Below are 22,189 nucleotides of genomic sequence, written 5' to 3' on the forward strand. Positions count from 1 at the left end.
AATTGCATCCTGGTTGGCAGGTATGCCTTTCAACCTCTCACCATGTCTAAGGCTGTGTGAGTTAGGGGATGAGGGACACCTCAACCAAGGTGCTACACTTTTATGTTGTGGTGGCTTATGAGCTATATTTCCCCCTTTTTTAGAGAGAGCCCCGTCTGCGGGCAGGGAGGTCCTGGTTCACGCAGACATTGTCCCACTTACTGGACTGTGCGATTACTTGGGGAAAGTATACATACTCATGGCTTTAGGTACTGATACCTAGGCCAGGTTGGTGGGCAGTCTGTTCTGACATCAGACTGACCCTGACCTGGTTACCCTTTGGGTTTCCAGGCTGATGAAGAAATCCTGTTTCTACAGTGGTTTGGACTTGTGGCATCCCCTTGGTGGAGTTTCTGGATTTCTTCCCCGGGAGGTTCGTTCTCAGTTTCAGCCTTTTCTATTTTGCTGAGAGGTCTCGCTTAGGGGGTCGGGGAGCAACTCCCTACTGGAATCAGCAGTGAATTGTTTGGGTGGGGTTGAGATATACAGCCTAGCAGCTTTTTCTTATCCCTGGGATCTGCCTCCTTGTCTTCACTCCTTCTGACTTCCAGTTGGAATGTTGGAGGGAGGGGGGAGAAAAGCTAGGGCGTTCGTGATATATCTTTGTGTTTGCCTGCAGTAAACGGTACACCAATTTTTCCCTGCTTTTTTTTTTTTTTTTTTGCCACCTTGTGGCCAGTATTGCCTTTAGCTTTTCATACTTTACTGGGTTGACCAAAGTGCCTTCCAGCCCCCTGAGCTATCCTATGGATGGGCCTACCCTTGACAGGGTGGAGCATGAATGAGCTTCAGGCCTAGCTTAACTCCCTGCTGGGGGGTTTGGACTAACAATCCCGTTTCAGGGATTGCTTTTCATCCCCTGACACTCTTGATGCCTGACCTGGGTGGTCAGATCTGTCTGGTACTTTAGCAGGTAGGGTTTGCCACAGACCCTGCTACTCTTGCTGCTGCTTCTTCTAAGTGTTGCTTGGGTTTTCTGCCCAGCATGCCTAGCAGCCAATCAGTGGGCGCTCATCTGCAAATGCATTCTGTCCTTCAGATGCTAGTGGCCCGCAGTTTCTTTCTGGAGGCCTCTATGGCCCCAGGTGGTTGTTCGATTGTCTAGTGACACCGAAGGAAACTGCGTGGTCTTCGTCCAAGAGTTCTTCTCTTGGTTGATTCTCTAGGCCTTTTCCTGTATCCAGGAGGATCTAGACCTACTTTGCTTGTGAGGGTTCACTGATCCTAAACCTTGATTGTAATATTGTCTGTGAGGCAAACTATGTTTTTCACTGGACTTAGGCACCTCTGCTACACATCGGGTTTTGTGTCTCAGTCTGTTCTATGATTTTCTTTTTGTAGAAGCCAGTTCTTTCCTGCCTAGACCCATTTTTTGAGTTGGCTGCCTCACAGGCAAATGGGAAAAAGGTGGTGCTTTCAGCACTATGGGTTCCCTGCTCTATCCTGTGTAGGCAGCCTACAGCATAAGAATCGTTCATGAGTGAGGACTGCCATCCTGTTTGTTCTCAGAGAAAGCAGAGATGCTTACCTGTAGCAGATGTTCTCCGAGGATAGCAGGCTGTCAGTCCTTACAAAAACAAACCCACCTTACCACTGAGTTGGTTTTTCCATGTATTAGCTATATCATGGACTGAGGGTCTCTGCCTATGGAGCAGGGTGGTAACTTCAGCTGCACGTGCTCAGTAGGGCATGGTTGAAAGCTGTAGAATCTTGGAGATCAACGTTCCGGGTTGGGCTCCATCTGATGCCACCCATGTGTGAGGACTGCCATCCTGCTGTCCTCGGACAACACCTGTTACAGGTAAGCAACCCTGCTTTATTCAGAAACATTAGAAGAAACATGTTAAACTCAGATCTCATTTAATCCCATGGTTTATCTCTTCTTGCATGCGATTTGCTTATTTGTTTAATGAATGCTGGATCTATCAAAAAGAGATTGGCACAGCTTGCCTAGAAAAGTGTTGAGTCTATTGATCCTTTGCAAAAAAGAAACTACATTTAGAGCTCTGTCCCATTAGTATTACAGCCCCTTATGAGGTTTTATTAGTTAAGAACAAATGCAGGGCAATCTGTTTATTCTATTGTCCTCCAGGATCCTTAAACAGCGATTATACACCAGTCTAATCAGACTTAAGACAGGAACTAATTGATATCATAGGACTGGGAGACTTCAACCTCCACGTGGATTATCTTCCTCTCTCTCATGCGTGTGAGAGCTTTCTTTCCCTGGGTTGGGACCAGATGGTTAACACCCCACCACATCAGCATGGTCACACACCTCGCCATCAATTCCTTTTCAGTACCGATCTTCAACACACCTTGCCCCGTCCCTCAGATCAGCCTCTCCGATACACTAAGTCCTCACCTACCCCTCACCTAGCGATAAACTCTCCTTATGTTCTCCCTCCCTTTAAAAATGGTTAATTCGTATGTTGAAAAAATGTTCGTTTCCAGTATGTAATTGTTGCTCTTTTTAAACCTATGACTCGAACACCGTTCTTATTATAATAAGTTGTTCCAATGTGATTAAATTGTATTAAGTTGTTCCCATGTAAACCGGAGTGAAGGCAGTCTGCTATACTTCGGTATATAAAAGCCTCGAAATAAATAAATAAATATAAGTAAAAAAAACTTGCTTAGTTAAATTTCTCAGGCATTTCCTGTACAGAATCAGTGAGGGCGTGATGATTTTCTATTGAAATTAAATGTTGCTGTAGATCGGATCCTCTCTTTGTACTGTGGAGTGGTTTAAAGAAGAGAAGCAGTGGATTTCCCCAAATCCACCATGATACATGGTAAGATAACTATCTCTCCTGGAGAACACTGAAGTCTTTGGAGGATGCAATGCATCATTTCTGTGGGTCCTTTAAAAGTGTCTCAACAATAAGGGTATTTATAATATCCAACATCTTTTAGGAAAATGGATTCTGGAATTAAATAAGTGGCAATATTTAAGCTTTTTATTTATTTTTTTTTTTTTAGCACCCCACATCTCCTTTAATGCACATTCAGAAGTCCCATGTATAGATATTTGGGTGAAGATGCTTGTCAAGTGATTTTTACTGCAAGGATGGTTGGGGCAGTAGAGCCTGAGCCAGGGGTATGAGATGCTTTAGGAAAAACTTCATCTATGCACCCGTCCCCCCTCCAGCTCCAAAAGCTTCCTCTATCTCCCCCCAATTCCTGGCATGTTCTCGCTTGGGTGGGGAGATACTAGGAGCACAGACAGCAGTTTCAATACTGCCGTGAATCCGGAAGTGAAGCTGGGGAAGAGAGCCATCCGGGCGAGGGCAGTAAAAGAAATAGGGAGCTTGCTCCCGTTCGGGGCCAGATTGAAGGTTTTGGTGCCCATAGGCATAGTGCCACGGCAGTGCCCCTTTGAAGCTGTGCTAGCACATGACCCTAAAACAAGCAGAAAGCAGGCTCCTTTCTGGCCTTCGAAATTTGGTGCCCTTTCTTTGCCTATGTTGGCTGTGCCTAAATCCAGGCCTGCTCCCGCTGCTACAGTAAGATTCAAGCCCCAATCAATACCAACCTGGTGCAGTCCTGCTGCTTCTGCCCTAAAAAGTGTGGAACTCGACAATCTAATGCTTCCACTGGCCCTGGTTTTGGCAGATTGTGAGGCCGAGCCCTGAAAATCTCCCACAAAGAATTAGCTCCCCCTTGGCAGCTCTAACCAGGGGAAGTGGAGGAATGACAGGGTGAGCTGGGAGATCACCCATGGAGGGGGAAGGGACAAGTTAATGTCGTGCTACTGTGACGCCCCCTTGGATCTGCCCCTAGATGTCCCTAGGTCCCTGCTTAGAAAATCCACATCTTTGTGAGCCTTCCATCCTCTTCAGCCCCTCCTAACCTGGAAGGCTTGGATTGGACGGTTCAGCCTACTTAGTGAAGCCATTTTAATATTCAGGGGGAGTCAGTTCAGTTTAGCCTCAGCGCTGTGAGGAAGCCTTTTCTCTACTCCCCGGTGAGGCCTCCCAGTCTCTCCATGCACCTTATTTTTCAAGCGATCTCTCACAGTTCACTCCCCTGCCAAAGGGTCCCTCTTCTATTAGTTATAGTGAGATTTTTGGATTCCCTCTTGGGACTCTTATTCAAAGGTCTGAACGCCCTTGAGATCCGCTCTACCCCTTAGGTTGGCAAGACCGGTGCCAGCACCTTCTGTGTGAGGTTTTGATGGCTGAAGATGAATCCAGTTTTCAAAACTAAGAAAAATAATTTGGATAGTGTTTATGGGTAGGTTTTTTGGACTCACCACTCCCCATGGGAAGCCAGGGCTCTTAATAGCCTGGTTCCCACTTCCTAAAGGCTTTTCATGCATGAGAAGTCACCGATGACAAGACCAAGGAGACTGAGCAAGAGCTGGAAACTCCCAAGTGGGTCTCCACCCCAGGCTGGGTGTCCCTGAATGAGATGAGACTCAGGGAAGACTTTTCGTGTTTGAGGGGACCCCCTCCAACAGGATTCCAGTTTAGGCGCTGGGAGAGCATTATGCACATTAAAATCACCATGGGAAGCATTACCCAGATACCTGAGATAAGGAACATCTACCCCGAAGAGAAACTCACATCTGTACATCAGTCAGTTGTAACTTCACCTTTATAGATAAAAAGGACTTTAATTTAAAACCCAATGCCTTGTCCTGCCTGGTTTGTCCCAGCATCTCACCCTTTGGCATACAGCAACTAATACCACACACCGGGAGAAATTCACCACTGCCTGGGCCATAAGCAAGAGCGTCCCCCCCCCACGGAAAGGATCCACCTCTGGGATAGAGGTATGGATGGGAGGAGTGCTAGCCGGAGGCATGCCCTAAAAAGTAAAAATGTTTGTGTTCCCTTGGGAATAAACCTCCCCAAGAAAGTGTTATACTGTTTTTATTTAAAATTACACAATTTGGTGATGTAATTATTTTGTATTACTATGTTACGTGGCTAGACCTTTGGTCACCACTAATTGGCCATAGCTCCTGGCCCTTAGGATGTATATCAGCTTAAGTGGAGACAGCATTCCTGCATAGGCCCTCCCCCAGAGGCTGCCTATGGATGATGATCTCCCAGGCCACAAGGGAGAGAGAGCCCTTCTGAGAGTGAGGCAGTGTAGATTTGATTTCAATGGAGGAGGAGTGTTTTCCGTGTACTTGTTGTGTCTGTGGGCCTTTTGGGCTGAGATGAGATTGGCTCTACCTGCAGGTTCTCACCATCAGCAGGCAGACTCGGGCAAAGCAGAGGCCAATCAGGAGCTTCACCTTTACCAACTCACGTTCACCTCGGGTTGAGCCTTTGGGTGCTGGGGCCGGCAGGACTTAGGGCAGGGTCTCTGCTGATGACTGGAGATGTGGAACGAGGACAAAGGAAGGTCAAGGGCTGGCAGCAATCAGGCGTATCCAGGCAAGGGTCAAAATCAGATATCCATCTGAGAGAGAGGGTCTGATAAGAGTGAGGCAGACAGGCAAAGCATGAGCAGGTCTGGCAGACGAGGACTGGCACAAGCTGAGATGAAAGCTGGAACGGACTGGAGAAGCAACACTGTTTCTGAGGTGCCGGGTAACCATCCAGGTTGGCCTTTTATAGGAAGAGGCTGGTGACCGCGGGGCTTTTCCTGCCGCAGGCCTTTTAAATGCCTGATTGTTGGTATGCGCTAGGGGAACCGTCTGTGTCCTGTCCTGCCGGTAGGGAATGGCGTTCTGCGGTCATCAGAGGAGTCAGCAGCATCCTGCCATGCCTGGGTTGACTGTGGCAGGCCCAGTCAAGGAGGAAAGGACGGCAGTTCACGGGAGCAGCCTGTGGACCACCAAATGCAACAGTATCCCCCCTCTTAAGCCCCCTCCCTAAGACCTTGGGTTTTCTGGGATACCACTGGTGAAAGTCCTTTAAGAAGTTAGGATCCAATATGTTGGATGATGGCTCCCATGAATTTTATTCTGGTCCGTAATTCTTCCAGGATATTAAATATTCTATTCTTTTGTCCCTCCTGTGGGAATCCAGGACTTCTTGGACTTCGTATAATGTGTCTCCGTCTGCGACATCCTCCTGGGGTTCTGGAGGGCCAAGAAAGCACTACTGGTTTGAGCAAGAAGATGTGAAACACGTTGTGGATTTTTAATGTAGGTGGCAGCTTTAGCTGGTACATGACAGGGCTCGCTTGCCATAACAATGAAAAAGGCCCAATAAAGCACAGTATAAAACGCATTGAAGGAAGCCGTAGGTGTTAAGTGTTGGGTGCTTAGCCAAACCTTCTTACCCATCTTGAATTGGGGGGCTGGCCTCCTCCATGCATCTATCATTTTCCTGGCTTGGGTGGCAGCTTTCACAATCAACTGATTGGTCTGTTGCCCGGTTCATGCAATTCTTGGGCTGAGAGTTGAGCCGCAGGTGGAAGATGAGGCAAAAGCTGTTTTCCATAAACCAGTTAGAAAGGGGAAGAGTCAGTGGCTGTGTTGACATGATTGTTGTGGGAGAATTCGAACCAAGGCAGGAGGGCGGCCCAGTTGTCCTGGTGCTCATTGACACAAGAGCAGAGGAAGGTTTTAAGGGTGTGGTTGGTACGTTCCACTTGCCCGTTGCCTTGTGGGTGGTAGGCCATCGTATAGTCAGGCATGATACCAAATCTTTTACAGAGAGAGTGCCAGTGCCGCACAGTGAACTGAACTTCTCTATCCGATAGTATATGTTTTGGTAATTCATGTAAGTGGAAGACATGGAGGTTGAAAAGATGTGCCGATTCTGGAGTGGAAGGAAGGCCCGGTAAAGGGATGAAGTGTGCTGTCTTGGAGAATCGATCAATCACTACCCATATCACAGTGGTGCCATTAGCGAGACAGATGTCCATGATAAAGTCCATGGACAAGTGGATCCATGGTTCCCTGAAAGCTGGCAATGGCTGTAACAGCCCCCAGGGTTAGCCATGCAACGCTTTTTGCTGTGTTCAAGAGGGACACAAGTCGACATAGGCCTTGACTTCTTGCTTCATTTGAGGCCAACATTAGTGCTGTTGAAGCAATTCAAGTGTTCGTATCCACCCAGGGTGTTCTGCTACATGGGAGTCATGGGCCCATTTTAACATTTTGTCATGCATTCTGAAAGGTGTCATGGTTGGACCATAGTGGTATTATTACATCACAGAATAAAAGAAACACAAATATAGTTAAGATAGTTTACTTGATAATAAAATGAAAAAGCCAATTCATATAGCATTAGTATGTAAATATAATACAAATAGCATATATATAATACAGATACTTCCCCTCACAGTTCCTTATGGTGAGTCTAATGTATCCTTTAAACATGAGGAACACAGCGCTGGAAAATAGGAGCCCCATCTCAGTCACTGGGTCAAAAACAGCTTTTCCCTGGGTTGCCCGGTCTCTGTTCTAATTTCCATCATTAGCAATTTTCTTCTTATAGAACCTTCAGGTGGATTAGTACCAGAACTATTATTACATATTGCCTGTAGGCATATCCACAGCTGCACTCTGTAACAGTCATCAGGTCATTCATCCATCCTGTGTCCTGTTTTCACTTTGCACAATACTCTGATACATTGCCCCTCTGCCTTCATAGATGTGCCATTGTATGGGCCATATCATGTACACATCTGGCACTAATTTGGCTGTAACTATAAAAGTGTTTTGAAGCAGTATAATAAATATTCATGTACCATAATGTCTACATTGTTTCACTACCATTCCCTAAACCATACAATAGTATTTATGGCCACTTTTAGCTTCTCCCTTTCAGTAACCACCACCAAAAGTACTACCATCTTCCCTGGTGGGACAGGTACCATGGTGGCCAGGACTATCTTAGTGGGGTCAATATTATGCCTAGGAGGTTCTGGAACAACCTCTGTCTAGAAAGAAGGGGAGAGGGCGTCTGCTCATTGATACTTGAGTGCAGGGCAGTACCATAACTTGAAATTGAAATGGACAAAGAACAAGGACCAGCAGGCCTGTCTACCATTGAGCTGCTGCGCTTGCTATTGATGTTCAAGTTTCTTGTGGTCCGTGTATATAGTGATACAATGTTGAGCCCCTTTGAGAATATGATGCCATTCTTCTAGAGCCAACTTGACTGACAAAAGCTCTCGATCCCCAATGCTTAGTTGTGTTCAGCCGAGGAAAACCTTTTGGAAAAGAAGGAACACAGACGAAGCACCCCTTCAGGACTGTGTTGGCTGAGGACAACCCCTACCCCCAAATTAGATGCATCTACCTCCAGAATGAAGGGCTGTGTGGTATCCAGGCGGCAAAGGCAGGGTTTGACAGAAAGATGTCCTTTAATTTCTGGAAAACCTCAATAGCCTCTGGAGGCCAGTTTATGGTGTTAGCACCCTTGCAGATAAGGGGGGCTGCTATGGAGGAGTAATTGTGAATAGACTGGCAGTAATAATTAGCAAACGCCAGGAATCATTGCAAGGCTCAGAACCCTACTGGGTGAGGCCGATTCATGATGCCTTTTATCTTGGCTGGGTTGATCCGAAATCCATCTTGTGAGACGATATATCCAAGGAAGGGGAGTTCTTCTTGCTCAAAGACACATTTCTCCAGTTTGGTGTAGAGGTTAATCTTCTGAAGGTGCTGCAGAATGGTGCAAACATTTCTTCAATGGGAAGTCTTGCCTCACAAATCTACATTTTTTTTTTGAAGGGGTGAATAAACATGTGGACAAAGGTGAACCAGTAGATGTGATGTATTTGGATTTTCAGAAGGCGTTTGACAAAGTCCCTCATGAGTGGCTTCTAAGAAAACTAAAAAGTCATAGGATAAGAGGTGATGTCCTTTTGTGGCTTGTAAATTGGTTAAAAGACAGGAAACAGAAAGTAGAATTAAATGGACAGTTTTCACATTGGAAAAAGGTAAACGGTGGTGTGCCTCAGGGATCTGTACTTGGACAGGTGCTTTTTAATATGTTTATAAATGATCTGGAAAGGGATACAACGAGTGAGGTGATCAGATTTGCAGATGACACTAAATTATGCAGATTAGTTAAATCTCAAGCTGATTGTGATGTATTGCAGGAGGACCTTGCAAGACTGGAAGACTGGGCTTCCAAATGGCAGATGAAATTTAATGTGGACAAGTGCAAAGTGATGCATATAGGGAAAAATTACCCTTGCTGTAGTTACACAATGTTAGGTTCTATCTTAGGAGCTACCACTCAGGAAAGAGTTCTAGGCATCATAGTGGATAATGTATTGAAATCATCGGCTCAGTGTGCTGTGATGATCAAAAAAGCAAACAGAATGTTAGGAATTATTAGGAAGGGAATGGAAAATAAAATGGAGGATGTCATAATGCCTCTGTATCGCCTCATGGTGAGATTGCACCTTAAATAATGTGTAGTTCTGGTCACTGCATTTCAAAAAGGATATAGCCACACTGGAGAACGTGCACAGAAGGGCGACCAAAATGATAAGGGGCATGGAACAGTTGCCCTATGAGCAAAGGCTAAAGAAGTTAGGGCTGCTCTGTTTGGAGAAGAGACAACTGAGGGGGGGATATGATATAAGTCTACAAAATCCTGAAAGGACTTGAACAAGTTAATGTAAATTGGTTATTTACACTCTCAGATAATAGAAGGACCAGGGGGCACTCCATGAAGTTAGCAAGCAGCTCATTTAAAACAAATCGAAGAAAATTCTTTTTCACTCAGCTCATAGTTAAGCTCTGCAATTCATTGCCAGAGAATGTGGTTACAGTGGGTTAGTGTAACTGGGTTTAAAAAAAGGTTTGGATAAGTTCCTAGAGGAAAAAACCATAAACTGCTATTATAGTAATTAATAAGCAACAGCAGCTTGTGAATTATCTAATGTTTAGGTACTGGCCAGGTACTTGTGACTTGGATTGGCCACTGTTGGAAACAGAATACTGGGCTTGATGGACCCTTGGTCTGACCCAGTATGGCATATCTTATCTTCTTATGTTCTTATGAACTGCTGGAGGTTGAGCAGAATAGGATCTCCTCGTTTCCAGAGGAGAGAAGCCAAGGCCAGTGCTGCTCCATCCAGTAGTGAAAGAATATATGTTTTCTTGGCTTGGTCATTGGGGAACAGTGGAGCCTGTAGCTGAAAGTGCATTCTGCAGTACTTGAGGAATCCCCGACACACCAGGATGGGGCTGGCAGCTGAGGGACCGGTTGGCTGGACGTTGAAGGAGTTGACATCACTGGTGCAAGCAGAGGCGGTGCAACTGGTGCGGTCAGGGCATCCAAGTGAGTGGTGAGACAGTCCATAGCTACAGCCAGGAGCTCCAAGACCCCCTGTTGGTCCTGTAGTCTGTGGGCTATACCAGGGATGGCTTGGAGCAAAGTAAAGTTAGTTGAGACCATGGCCTCAGCAAACTGTTGTGTCTGAGGACCCTTGGACTGAGGCAAGATTGGCTCTACATGCAGGGAGGAGTCCTGCAGGTTCTCACCATCAGCAGGCAGACCCAGGTGAAGCAGAGACTGATCAGGAGCTTCACCTTTTACCAGCCCACGTTCCCCTCTGGTTGAGTCTTTGGGTGCTGGGGCCGGCAGGATTTAAACGGGAGTCTCCTCTGATGACTGGAGACTTGGTCCAAGGCCAGGCAATGGTCATAGGCAGGCAGTGATCAGACGTGTCGGGGTCCAGGCAAGGATCAAGGCCGGCAGCGATCAGGCGTATTGGGAATCCAGCCAAGAGTCAAAGGCAGGCAGCAATCAGGTGTATCCAGAGTCCAGGCAAGGGTCAAAACCAAGTATCTGTCCGAGGGAGCAGAAGAGGGATGAATAAGGCCGAGGCAGATGGGTAGAGCAGGATAGGTTGGGCAGATGAGGACCAGAACAAGCTGAGATGAAGACTGGAACAGGCTGGAGAGCAACACACTCTAGACAGGTATCTGGACCTGTTTCTGAGACATCAGCTAAGCATCCTGGATGGCCTTTTAAAGGAAGAGGCTGGCGACATCATCTAAGGGCACTGTTGGGATTTTCCCACCATGGGCCCTTTAAATGCTTGAGCATCAGCGCGCGTTAAGGAAGCTGTTGGCGTTGTGCTCTGCCAGCAGGGAATGGAATTGAACGGTCATGTCAGAGCAGGAGCTGATGGCATCCTGCTGCGCCAGGGTTGAGTGCGACCGGCCCGGCCATGGAGAATAAGGGCGGTGGTTCACGGGAGCAGCCTGTGGTGCTCTCCAATTTAGGCCCTCAGCTTAGCAGAGCGAGGGAGAGACTCTGCCCTGCCAGGTCCCCAGAAGAAGACTAGATGGAAGAGAGAAGGATTTGTAAAGTTTTCTCACAGTTTTGCTCTGAACCTTCTGGCAGGCACAACCCCCTGCTCAGTGGGTCAGGCGGGAGCTGTGTGCTGCTTTGCCTAGTTCAAGAGGAGACCGCAGTAATCGTGCAGAGAGAAATGCCTTGATCCGAGACTTAGTTTTTCATCAAGAGGGAAGGAAGCTGTTTTCAGCCACCCTTTCTTGTGCCAAGCTGGAAGCTTTAACAACTGTGTTCAGTGGCTGGCCTTTCCTCCAAGAGGGATGTATCAGCATTGTGAAGAGGAGCAGGACATCTGGAGACCCCCAACAGAATTTTCACCCCTGGGACAGAGGATCCTTCCAGGTTGGAGTTCAGGATTTTTCATGGACCTCAGGTATTGGGTGTAGGGTATTATTCACGGTTAGGACACCCCCAGCCCACTTGGGGCATTTATCATTCCCTGCCATGGAAGATAAGCCAGTTTCAAGCCCTTGCCTGAGGGGACACATCCACAAGTTAGAGTAAATCCTGGCTCATGTAAATCTAAGGACCCTGGATGTAACTGGACATTGTATTTGCTGCACCTCTTGATTATTTTGAACACAATCAAAGTAAACATTAATTTTAATACCCATCCAAAGAGTCTAGCCTGGTTTGTAAGTGTACCTGTTCCAAAGAGCAAGGGTAACACACATCTGTGGGATATTACATAACCCTACCCGGGCCAAGAAGGTTTTCCTTCAACCCCACAGAAAGGATCCACCCGTTGGGAAGAGAATGTGGGGCAAGAGACTGAGGAGCTAGCCACGTTTAATACATTATTTAACGCCCTTAAGATATGTGCCATACAATCCGAAAGGCTTACAGTTAGGTTAATGCATTTTTCAAGGCTATAATATTTCTTTATCTTTCAAGACATCTTCAGGTTTAGCTTATTCCAATACGTGTAGCACTGCTTACATACCATGATGATTTCAAAATTGTGCGTGCACATTTTCTTTGGCGTAAGTAAATGTACTACAGAGGATTTGGGAAGGAGAACCGAATGGCTGGGTGCTGCCAGCTGTCATTGAGCAGCCCAGGCAGCAGTCGCAGAGTGATGACGCGTGGGCAGCGGCAGCCAATCAGAAGTGGCAGGAGGATGCGGTCACCAGAAGGGGACGGTGGCTGCAGCCTGCAGAAGGTGGAAGACGGAGATCTCTCCCCTACCTCGTGCTCATAACAAAGCAATTTGCTTTTCTTAACCAGGAATAAGCGATTGCAGTGAAGCTCAGCCCCGGAGGGTAAGCGGTGCCTTCCCAGCCTCTTCTCTTCCCGGTGTCCCTGTGACATTTTCTAGCAGAAGCAGCAGCGCTGAGTGTGAGGAGCTCCAGGCAGGGGGCTCTGCACAGGGAGCAGGGGAGGGAAAGCAAAGCGGGCTCAGGTCTTTAAATCCCTGCATGCAGCCGCCCTCATGAGCTGCCCTGATTGCTGCCTCTTTATTTTTCCCCACACGTTTCGCTTTAAAAATAAAAATTGAACATTAAAATGTTAGGATTTAGAGGTCAAAGTCTTACCAAGAAAAATCCCCACAAGACTTGAATAGGAACTATGTGTGGGAATGAACCTCCTCCCGCGGTAAAGAGACTGAGGGGTGAGCAAGAAACCTGTGAGGGAGTCGGTTGGACCATTAGATGACCGAGGGGTTATAAAGGGGCTCTTAGGGAAGATAAGGCCATTGCAGAAAGACTAAATGAATTCTTTGCTTCCGTGTTTACTAATGAGGATGTTGGGGAGATACCAGTTTAGGAGATGGTTTTAAGAGGGTTTTTCAGAGAACTGAATCAAATCACTGTGAACCTGGAAGATGTAGTAGGCCAGATTGACAATTTAAAGAGTAGCAAATCACATGGACAGGATGGTATGCACCCCAGGGTTCTGAAGGAACGCAAAAATGAAATTTCAGATCTATTAGTTAAAATTTGTAATCTACCATTAAAATCATCCATTGTACCTGACGACTGGAGGGTGGCCAATGTAACCCCAATATTTAAAAAGGGCTCTAGGGGTGATCCAGGAAACTATAGACCAGTGAGCCTGACTTCAGTGTTGGGAAAAATTGTGGAATTTATTCTAAAAATCAAAATCACAGAACATATAGAAAGACATGGTTTAATGGAGCACATTCAGCATGGATTTACCCAAGAGAAGTCTTGCCTCACAAATCTGCTTCATTTTTTTGAAGGGGTTAATAAATGTGGATAAACGTGAACCGTAGATGTAGTGTATTTGGATTTTCAGAAGGCGTTTGACAAAGTCCCTCATGAGAGTCTTCTAAGGAAACTAAAATGTTATGGGATAGGAGGCGATGTCCTTTTGTGGATTACAAACTGGTTGAAAGACAGGAAACAGAGAGTAGGATTAAATGGTCAATTTTCTGAGTGGAAAAAGGTAAACAGTAGAGTGCCTCAAGGATCTGTATTTGGACTGGTGCTTTTCAATGTATTTATAAATGATCTGGAAAGGAATACGACGAGTGAAATAATCAGATTTGCAGATGATACAAAATTATTCAGAGTAGTTAAATCACAAGTGGATTGTGATAAATTGCAGGAGGACCTTGCGAAACTGGAAGATAGGGCATCCAAATGGCAGATGAAATGTAATGTGGACAAGTGGAAGGTGATGCATATAGGGAAAAATAATCCATGCTGTAGTTGCACAATGTTAGGTTCCATATTAGAAGCTATCACCCAGGAAAAAGATCTAAGCATCATAGTGGATAATACTTTGAAATCATCGGCTCAGTGTGCTGCCGCAGTCAAAAAAGCAAACAGAAAGTTAGGAATTATTAGGAAGGGAATGGTGAATAAAATGGAAAATGTCATAATGCCTCTGTATTGCTCCATGGTGAGACTGCACCTTGAATACTGTGTGCAATTCTGATCGCTGCATCTCAAAAAAAGATATAATTGCGATGGAGAAGATACAGAGAAGGGCGACTAAAATGATAAAGGGGATGAAACAGCTCCCCTATGAGGAAAGGCCAAAGAGGTTAGGGCTGTTCAGCTTGGAGAAGAGACGACTGAGGGGGGATATGATAGTGGTGTTTAAAATCATGAGAGGTCTAGAATAGGTAATTGTGAGTTGTTTATTTACTCTTTCGGATAATAGAAGGAGTAGGGGGACACTCCATGAAGTTAGCAAGTAGCACATTAAAAATTAATCAGAGAAAATTATTTTTTCACTCAATGCACAATTAAGCTCTGGAATTTGTTGCCAGATGATGTGGCTAGTTCAGTTAGTGCAGCTAGGTTTAAAAAAGGTTTGGATAAGTTCTTGGAGAAGTCCGTTAACTGCTATTAATCAAGTTGACTTACAGAATAGCCACTGCTATTACTGGGAAATTATTTTAAGGAGGAAGTTAGTGTGCAGAAGAATATTGTGCCATGATAGACAGGAATGAAGCAGAGAAAATCACAGACACTATTAGTCTAATTATTTAATATAAAGGCCTATAAGTTCTGAGAATACATATGCCATTTTTCTTAGCCTGCTTGTAACAAAAAACTGTTTGTAACAAAACGAGTCCGGAGATCAGATATATTGGAGAGCCGTTACTCAGAAAGGCTAACTGCAGGTATCTGAACAGAACAGGACTTAGCCTCCTGGCCTCACCCAGCTGTTTGTTGATGATACGATAACGGATAGTCAGGGCCTCAGAGAGCACATGGAGAGTGGTCCAGAGAAAGAAACTAGGATAAAGGTCAGAAGAATGAACTTAAAAAGAGCAACATGAACAAGTTGTTTGGAATCAGAGACCTAACAGCTCGGAGGAAAAGCTTTTTGGACATTACCAGTTTTAATGAAGCGACCAATGAGTTGTTGCTGATTTCCCAGTGCGTTGACCCGGATTTTCCAAAATACATCACATTGGGAATTGTGAGGAAAATATTTAGTTTATATATTCTTTAATGCAAACTCTATGCTTTGATTTCTTATTCTCAGACTTATAAGTAAAGCTTCTATATTTGTAATTAAGTGTGACATATAACCTACCACTCAGCCACCCCCCCACCTCATTTTCCCCAACTTTTACAAAGGGATCTACTTAGTGTTTGGGTACTTGCCAGCTTCTTGTGGCCTGGTTTGGCCTCTGTTGGAAACAGGATGCTGGGCTTGATGGACCCTTGGTCTGACCCAGCATGGCAATTTCTTATGTTTTTAGCAGAGTAAGGTGTGTGAGAGGAGGAGAGCAGTGAGTAAGAAGGGAGGATGTGTGTGGACGAGGAGAGTAAGGTGTGTGTGAGGAAGGAGAAAGAGCATGCATGAGGAGAGGAGGAGAAGAAGGGACGTGTTGGGTAAACACCTGAGAGCGGGATAAAGAATTGGAACATAGGAAGGAGAAGAGGAAGAGCAGAAAGGAGTTGTCAGAATAAAAGAGGCCGAGAGACAGAAACGGATGGGGGAAAAAGAAAATGTAGAAATCCGAGAGGAAATGTAGAAACCCTGCAAATGAATAAATAAGAAAAAGAAACATGAAAACAATTCCAAGCAAAGGAATGAAGGAAACATGAAAGATGAGAAGGAGCAAGAGAAAGGAAAAAGAATCACCAAAAATAAAGAAATAACATTTTAATCCTGTGACTCTCTCTCCCTGATATCTCCCCAGCCTGCAGCCTCCCTCTCTCCTGATTCTTCTCCCTGGTATCTCCCAAGCCTGCAGCTTCCCTCTCTCCTGATTTCCTCTCCCTGATGTCTCCCCAGCCTGCAGCCTCCCTCTCTCCTGATTCCTCTCCCTGACATCTCCCCAGCCTGCAGCCTCCCTCTCTCCTGATTCCCTTTCCCTGATATCTCCCCAGCCTGCAGCCTCCCTCTCTCCTGATTCCCTTTCCCTGATAACTCCCCAGCCTGCAGCCTTCCTCTCTCCTGATTCCTCTTCCTGACATCTCCCCAGCCTGCAGCCTCCCTCTCTCCTGATTCCCTTTCCCTGATATCTCTCCAGACTGCAGCCTCCCTCTCTCCTGATTCCTCTCCCTGATATCTCCCCAGCCTGCAGCCTCCCTCTCTCCCGATTCCCTCTCCCTAAGTCCACAGCCTGCAGCCTCCCTCTCCCCTGATTCCTCTCCCTGATATCTCCCCAGCCTGCAGCCTCATTCTCTCCTGATTCCCTCTCCCTGATATCTCCCCAGCCTGCAGCCTCCCTCTCTCCCGATTCCCTCTCCCTAAGTCCACAGCCTGCAGCCTCCCTCTCCCCTGATTCCTCTCCCTGATATCTCCCCAGCCTGCAGCCTCATTCTCTCCTGATTCCCTCTCCCTTATATCTCCCCAGCCTGCAGCCTCCCTCTCTCCCGATTCCCTCTCCCTAAGTCCAGAGCCTGCAGCCTCCCTCTCCCCTGATTCCTCTCCCTGATATCTCCCCAGCCTGCAGCCTCCCTCTCTCCTGATTGCTCTCCCTTATATCTCCCCAGCCTGCAGCCTTCCTCTTTCCCGATTCCCTCTCCCTGTGACCCCAGCCTGCAGTCTCCCTCTCTCCTGATTCTTCTCCCTGATATCTCCCAAGCCTGCAGCCTCTCTCTCTCCTGATTGCTCTCCCTGATATCTCCCAAGCCTGCAGCCTCCCTCTCTCCTGATTGCTCTCCCTGATATCTCCCCAGCCTGCAGCCTCACTCTTTCCTGATTCCTCTCCCTGATATCTCCCCAGCCTGCAGCCTCCCTCTCTCCTGATTCTTCTCCCTGATATCTGCCAAGCCTGCAGCCTCTCTCTCTCCTGATTGCTCTCCCTGATATCTCCCAAGCCTGCAGCCTCCCTCTCTCCTGATTGCTCTCCCTGATATCTCCCCAACCTGCAGTCTCCCTCTCTCCTGATTGCTCTCCCTGATATCTCCCAAGCCTGCAGCCTCCCTCTCTCCTGATTCACTCTCCCTGATATCTGCAGCCTCCCTCTCCCTGATATCTCCCCAGCCTGCAGCCTCCCTCTCTCCTGATTCCCTCTCCCTCATATCTCCCCAGCCTGCAGCCTCCCTCTCCCCTGATTCCTCTCCCTGATATCTCTGCAGCCTCCCTCTCTCCTGATTCCTCTCCCTGATCTCTCCCCAGCCTGCAGCCTCCCTGTCTCCTGATTCCTCTCCCTGATATCTCTGTAGCCTCCCTCTCTCCTGATTCCTCTCCCTGACCTCTCCCCAGCCTGCAGCCTCCCTCTCTCCTGATTCCTCTCTATATTACACTTGTGACCGCGGTGATGGATTCTGCTAACTTGCAGTTTTTCAGCAAGGATGCGTTTTGGATGTTAGTGCTGTTTAGGTGTGATGGGTTTGATTCAAAGGTGCTGAGATTGTTTTCTGCAGGGTTTTGTTATTTTACAAAGTGCCTGGTGCTGGACGGAGTTAACTCTCCAGATTCTCTCTTTCTCTTGTCCTCAGCCCGACCGGACTCTGATGCCGACTACTTCGAATAGAAAGGGAAAGTCTAAATCTCGCCCGTCTCCCACGGATGTTCCTGTCGGACTGATGGATGGTTTTATGGGTCCTGGGACTTCAGTGGAGCCCAGGAAGGGGGTTCTGCCTTCTCCAGAGCCAGATCCCCCCTCTGTGCAGCCTCTGGCAGAGCCCCCGGGGTCAGAGGAGGGGGCAGGGCTGGCTCTGGATCCCCTGCAGCCCAGGACTTTGGGATCTCTGTGGATGGTTCCGGTGCGGCTGGAAGCGACAATGAGCAGCAAGTTGGAAAGGATTCAAGGGGAAATCTCCTCGCTGGAGCTGCGCTCAGGGACCCAGGAGAAGGAAATCTCTGCTCATGCTAAGCGGCTGCAGGCGCTGGAGAGCAAGGTAGAACATGTAGTCACAAACTTTCCTGTGTCCACTCAGGATAAGGTTTCACTTAGAAGGAAAATTAAGAAGTTAGAAAATACTTTAGAATTATCAACTTTCCCAAGAGATAATATTTCACCTTAGGGAAGGCTTTGCAAATCTCTTCTTCCAATTAATCAAATTTCCTTTCTAATGAGAATTAAATTTAAAAAGGTCTTCTGTCTCTTGTTACTGAGCCACAAATTTAAAGAAACAAGGGAAAGGCAGTGCATTGGGAGTAAAATCCTTCTGAGCATGGGATCTCTAACTTATTTGGGTGATGGGCAGATTAGATAGGCCTATCGGCCCTTTTCTATGAGATCTGAGCAGCAAGGGAATTAGTATAGAGAGAGAAGAGAAGCGGGCCTAGGACAGAGCCCCGAGGTAACCAAGTGATAGAGGGATGGCAGCCGAGGAGGATCCACCAGAAGACATTAAACGTGCAATGAGAGAGGTAAGAAGAGAACCAAGACAGGAGGGAGACCTGAAATCCCAGTGAGGACAGAGCATCAAGGAGGAGATTGTGATCAACAGCGTCAGAGCAGGAGACAGATCAAGGAGGATAAGGACTGAGGGAAGGCCTTTGGGTTTAGCCATGAACAGGTCCTTGGAGACTTTGGCAGGAGCTGTTTCTGGGGAATGTAAAGGACAAAAACCAGACTGGATTGGATTGGGAATGGCTTGAGATGAAAATGTTGACAAGAACTGTCCAAAGACCGATCCCCTAGTAACGCCCGTTTAGCCCTACCCTTAGATGCCATCTTTACGCTGCTGATTCCCAGGTTTACCCCTCTGCACTAGAAATTTCATCAGGAATCCAGGCCCAGACCTCGGGCTGCTTGTCTGACCTCGCTCCCTGGATATCCTGCCGCCATCTTAAACTTCTTTATATTTTTCTGTGCACAACACTGTAATCCTCTGCGGCTCCTCTGGTTAGGAACAAGGTTTATTTACAGCAGAATAAAACTGTAACTCGCAGGGTACCTCCTGGGACCCAGAATCCTTTGCACCTCTGCGCCTTAAAGTGGACCATGGCAGATAGCTCTAGCCTGTGCTTTAAAGTGGTCTGAGAGAGCCTTTTGCATACTCCCTTACATCCTCTCAATTCATTTCCACATTCAGTTCAGTTCAAGCTCCTCTTACTTGTTTCAAGAGTCTTCATTCTGTAGCTCATAAGAACATAAGATTCATCAAGCCCAGTATCCATCCTGTCTCCAACAGTGGCAAATCCAAGTCACCAGTACTTGGCAAGTACCTAAACATTAAATACATCCCTTGCTACTAATGCTGGCAACAAGCAGTGGCTATTTTCTATTGATTAATAGCAGTTTATGGACTTCTCTTCCAGGAACTTGTCCAAACCTTTTTTTAAACCCAGCTACAATATTTGCCTTAACCACATCCTCTGGCAACAAATTCTAGATCCTAATTGTGCTTTGAGGGAAAGAATATCTTCAATTCTTTTTAAATGTGCTACTTGCTAACTTCATGGAGTGCCCCCTAGTCTTTCTACTATTCGAAAGAGTAAATAACCGATTCACATCTACCCGTTCTAGACCTCTCATGATTTTAAACACCTCTATCATATCCCCCCTCAGTCGTCTCTTCTCCAAGCTGAAAAGTCCTAACCTCTTTAGTCTTTCCTCATAGGGGAGCTGTTCCATTCCCCTTATCATTTTGGTAGCCCTTCTCTGTACCTTCTCCATCACAATTATATCTTTAATAGATGCGGCGACCAGAATTGTACACAGTATTCAAGGTTCGGTCTCACCATGGAGCGCTACAGAGGCATTATGACATTTTCCATTCTATTAACCATTCCCTTCCTAATAATTCCTAACATTCAGGCCGATACAGTACAGTGCGCCTTATTCAGTAAGGGGAGGAAAACGTGCGTCCAACCCACGGCACCTAATAGGGCCCTCAACATGCAAATGCATGTTGAGGGCCCTATTAGATATGTGCGTGGGATACAGAAAGTAAAATGTGCAGCCAAGCCGCACATTTTACTTTCAGAAATTAGCGCTGACCCAAAGGTCGACGCTAATTTCTTCCGGCACCGGGAAAGTGCACAGAAAAGCAGTAAAAACTGCTTTTCTGTGCACCCTCCGACTTAATATCATGGTGGTATTAAGTTGGAGGTCCCGAAGAGTAAAAAAAAGTTAAAAAAAAAAAATTGAATTCGGCCCGTGGCTGTCAGGCTGAAAACCTGACGCTCAATTTTGCCGGCGTCCGGTTTCCGAGCCCGTGGCTGTCAGCGGGCTCAAGAACCGATGCCAGCAAAATTGAGCGTCAGCTGTCAAACCCGCTGACAGCCGCCGCTCCTGTCAAAAAGGAGGCGCTAGGGACGCGCTAGTGTCCCTAGCGCCTCCTTTTGCCCGTTTTTACCGCCGGGCCTAATTTAAATACAGAATCGCGCGCACCGGCAAAGAGGGCGAATGTCCGCTCTCCCGCAGACTTTACTGTATCGGCCTGATTGTTTGCTTTTTTGACTGCTGCAGTACACTGAGCTGAAGATTTTAAAGTATTATCCACTATGATGCCTAGATCTTTTTCCTGGGCGGTAGCTCCTAATATGGAACCTAACATCGTGCAACTACAGCAAGGGTTATTTTTCCCTATATGCATCCTCTTGTGCTTATCCACATTAAATTTCATCTGCCAATTGGATGCCCAATCTTCCAGCCTCACAAGGTCCTCCTGCAATGTATCACAGTCTGCTTGTGATATAACTGCTCTGAATAATTTTGCACCATCCGCAAATTTGATCACCTCTCTCATTGTACCCCTTTCCAGATCATTTATAAATATATTAAAGCACCAGTCCAAGCACAGATCCCTGAGGCACTCCACTGATTACCCTTTTCCACTGTGCAAATGACCATTTAATCCTACTCTCTGTTTCCTGTCTTTTAATGTTTAAACTCTTTATTAAAAGAAGCAAACAAATGTCTGACATACATTGATTCCTTATGTACATCAGAGTATGAAACACTTATAATTGTTACAGTCCCGGGCCATGCCCCGGGACCTCCACTCACCTCGCAGCCTGGCCTGGCTGCGGGAATCCCTCTTCGGCCATCCAGGTCCGAAATGCGGCCTGCTGCAGCGTTCTCCCTGCGAGGGAGACACTGTCGACGATCTGCTGCTGGCCCCGCCCCCTAGGCACGTGCCGGGGCTCTGGATTTAAAGGGGCCAGCGTGGGAAATGGAGGACAGCCTCCTTGCTGACGTCAGACGCTGCCGGGTTATTTAAACCCGGCAGCCACAGCTGAGCCTCACCTTGCAACGAGGTTCACTCTTCGGAGTAGCTAGTTGTGCTTCCTGGTTCCTGTTTGTTCCCGACGTATGACTTCTGGCTCCTGACCTTGCTTCGTTCATCGACTCCGGCTTCAGCTTCTGTTCCTGGTTTTGACTTCTGGCTCCCGACCTTTGCTTGTTCCTGGACTCCGGCTTCATCTCTCTCCGCCTCCGCAGATATCCGGTTCTTCTCCCGCCCGGAGGTTTCTCCTAAGCCCCAGCGGCTCGGGTCCTCACGGGCTCCTCCTGGGGAGGACCGCGGGCTTCCAAGGGTGAAGTCTCTTCTGACCTCCTGGGCGCCATCTCACCGTCGGACTACCTCGGCAGGCTGCTCTTTTGATCCTTGGTCGCAGAGGATCCACCTAAGACCAAGAGGCCCGGGTTCCTACGGGCTCCTCCTGGGGGGACCTCGGGCTTCCAGTGGTGAAGCCTTCTTCGGAGTACCTCTTCAGCGCCGCCTCCCGGCTGCGACGTCCGCTGTGGGTCTCCACGGTGCAACACCATCAGTCTCAGCCGGCCCAAGGGTCCACCTCCCTAACAGTAATGAAGTAGTATTTATTTATTTATACATTTTTTATATACCGCGGCACGTTGAAAACATCACCTCAGTTTACAATAAACAATAATTCAGCAACAGGCTTTACATTCTAATGATCATAGAACAAAACAAATACAAGACATTCAAAGAATGAAAGAAACATTTAATACAAGTTAAACAAGCCTAAAATGGGTAATAATATAGAAGGTAAGAATAATTCTCTAGGGATATTCAAACAATAGTAGTCAGGAGAATCCAAAATTGCATTCTGTTTGG

General features: G+C 46.9%; 1 protein-coding gene across 1 annotated transcript in view; it reads left to right on the forward strand.

Annotated features, from left to right (window-relative positions):
- Positions 1 to 12,410: 12,410 nt before the first annotated feature.
- The window catches only part of LOC115083711 (zinc finger protein 436-like), a 30,896-nt gene continuing 21,117 nt past the window's right edge, over positions 12,411 to 22,189 (forward strand). Inside the window, exons 1-2 of the mRNA XM_029587693.1 lie at positions 12,411 to 12,535; positions 17,654 to 18,055. Coding sequence (XP_029443553.1) covers positions 17,669 to 18,055 — 387 coding nt within the window. The 5' untranslated portion in view covers positions 12,411 to 12,535; positions 17,654 to 17,668. The remainder of the gene's footprint in view (positions 12,536 to 17,653; positions 18,056 to 22,189) is intronic.

Source organism: Rhinatrema bivittatum, chromosome 2 (assembly GCF_901001135.1).
Source record: "Rhinatrema bivittatum chromosome 2, aRhiBiv1.1, whole genome shotgun sequence".
Lineage (NCBI taxonomy): Eukaryota > Metazoa > Chordata > Amphibia > Gymnophiona > Rhinatrematidae > Rhinatrema > Rhinatrema bivittatum.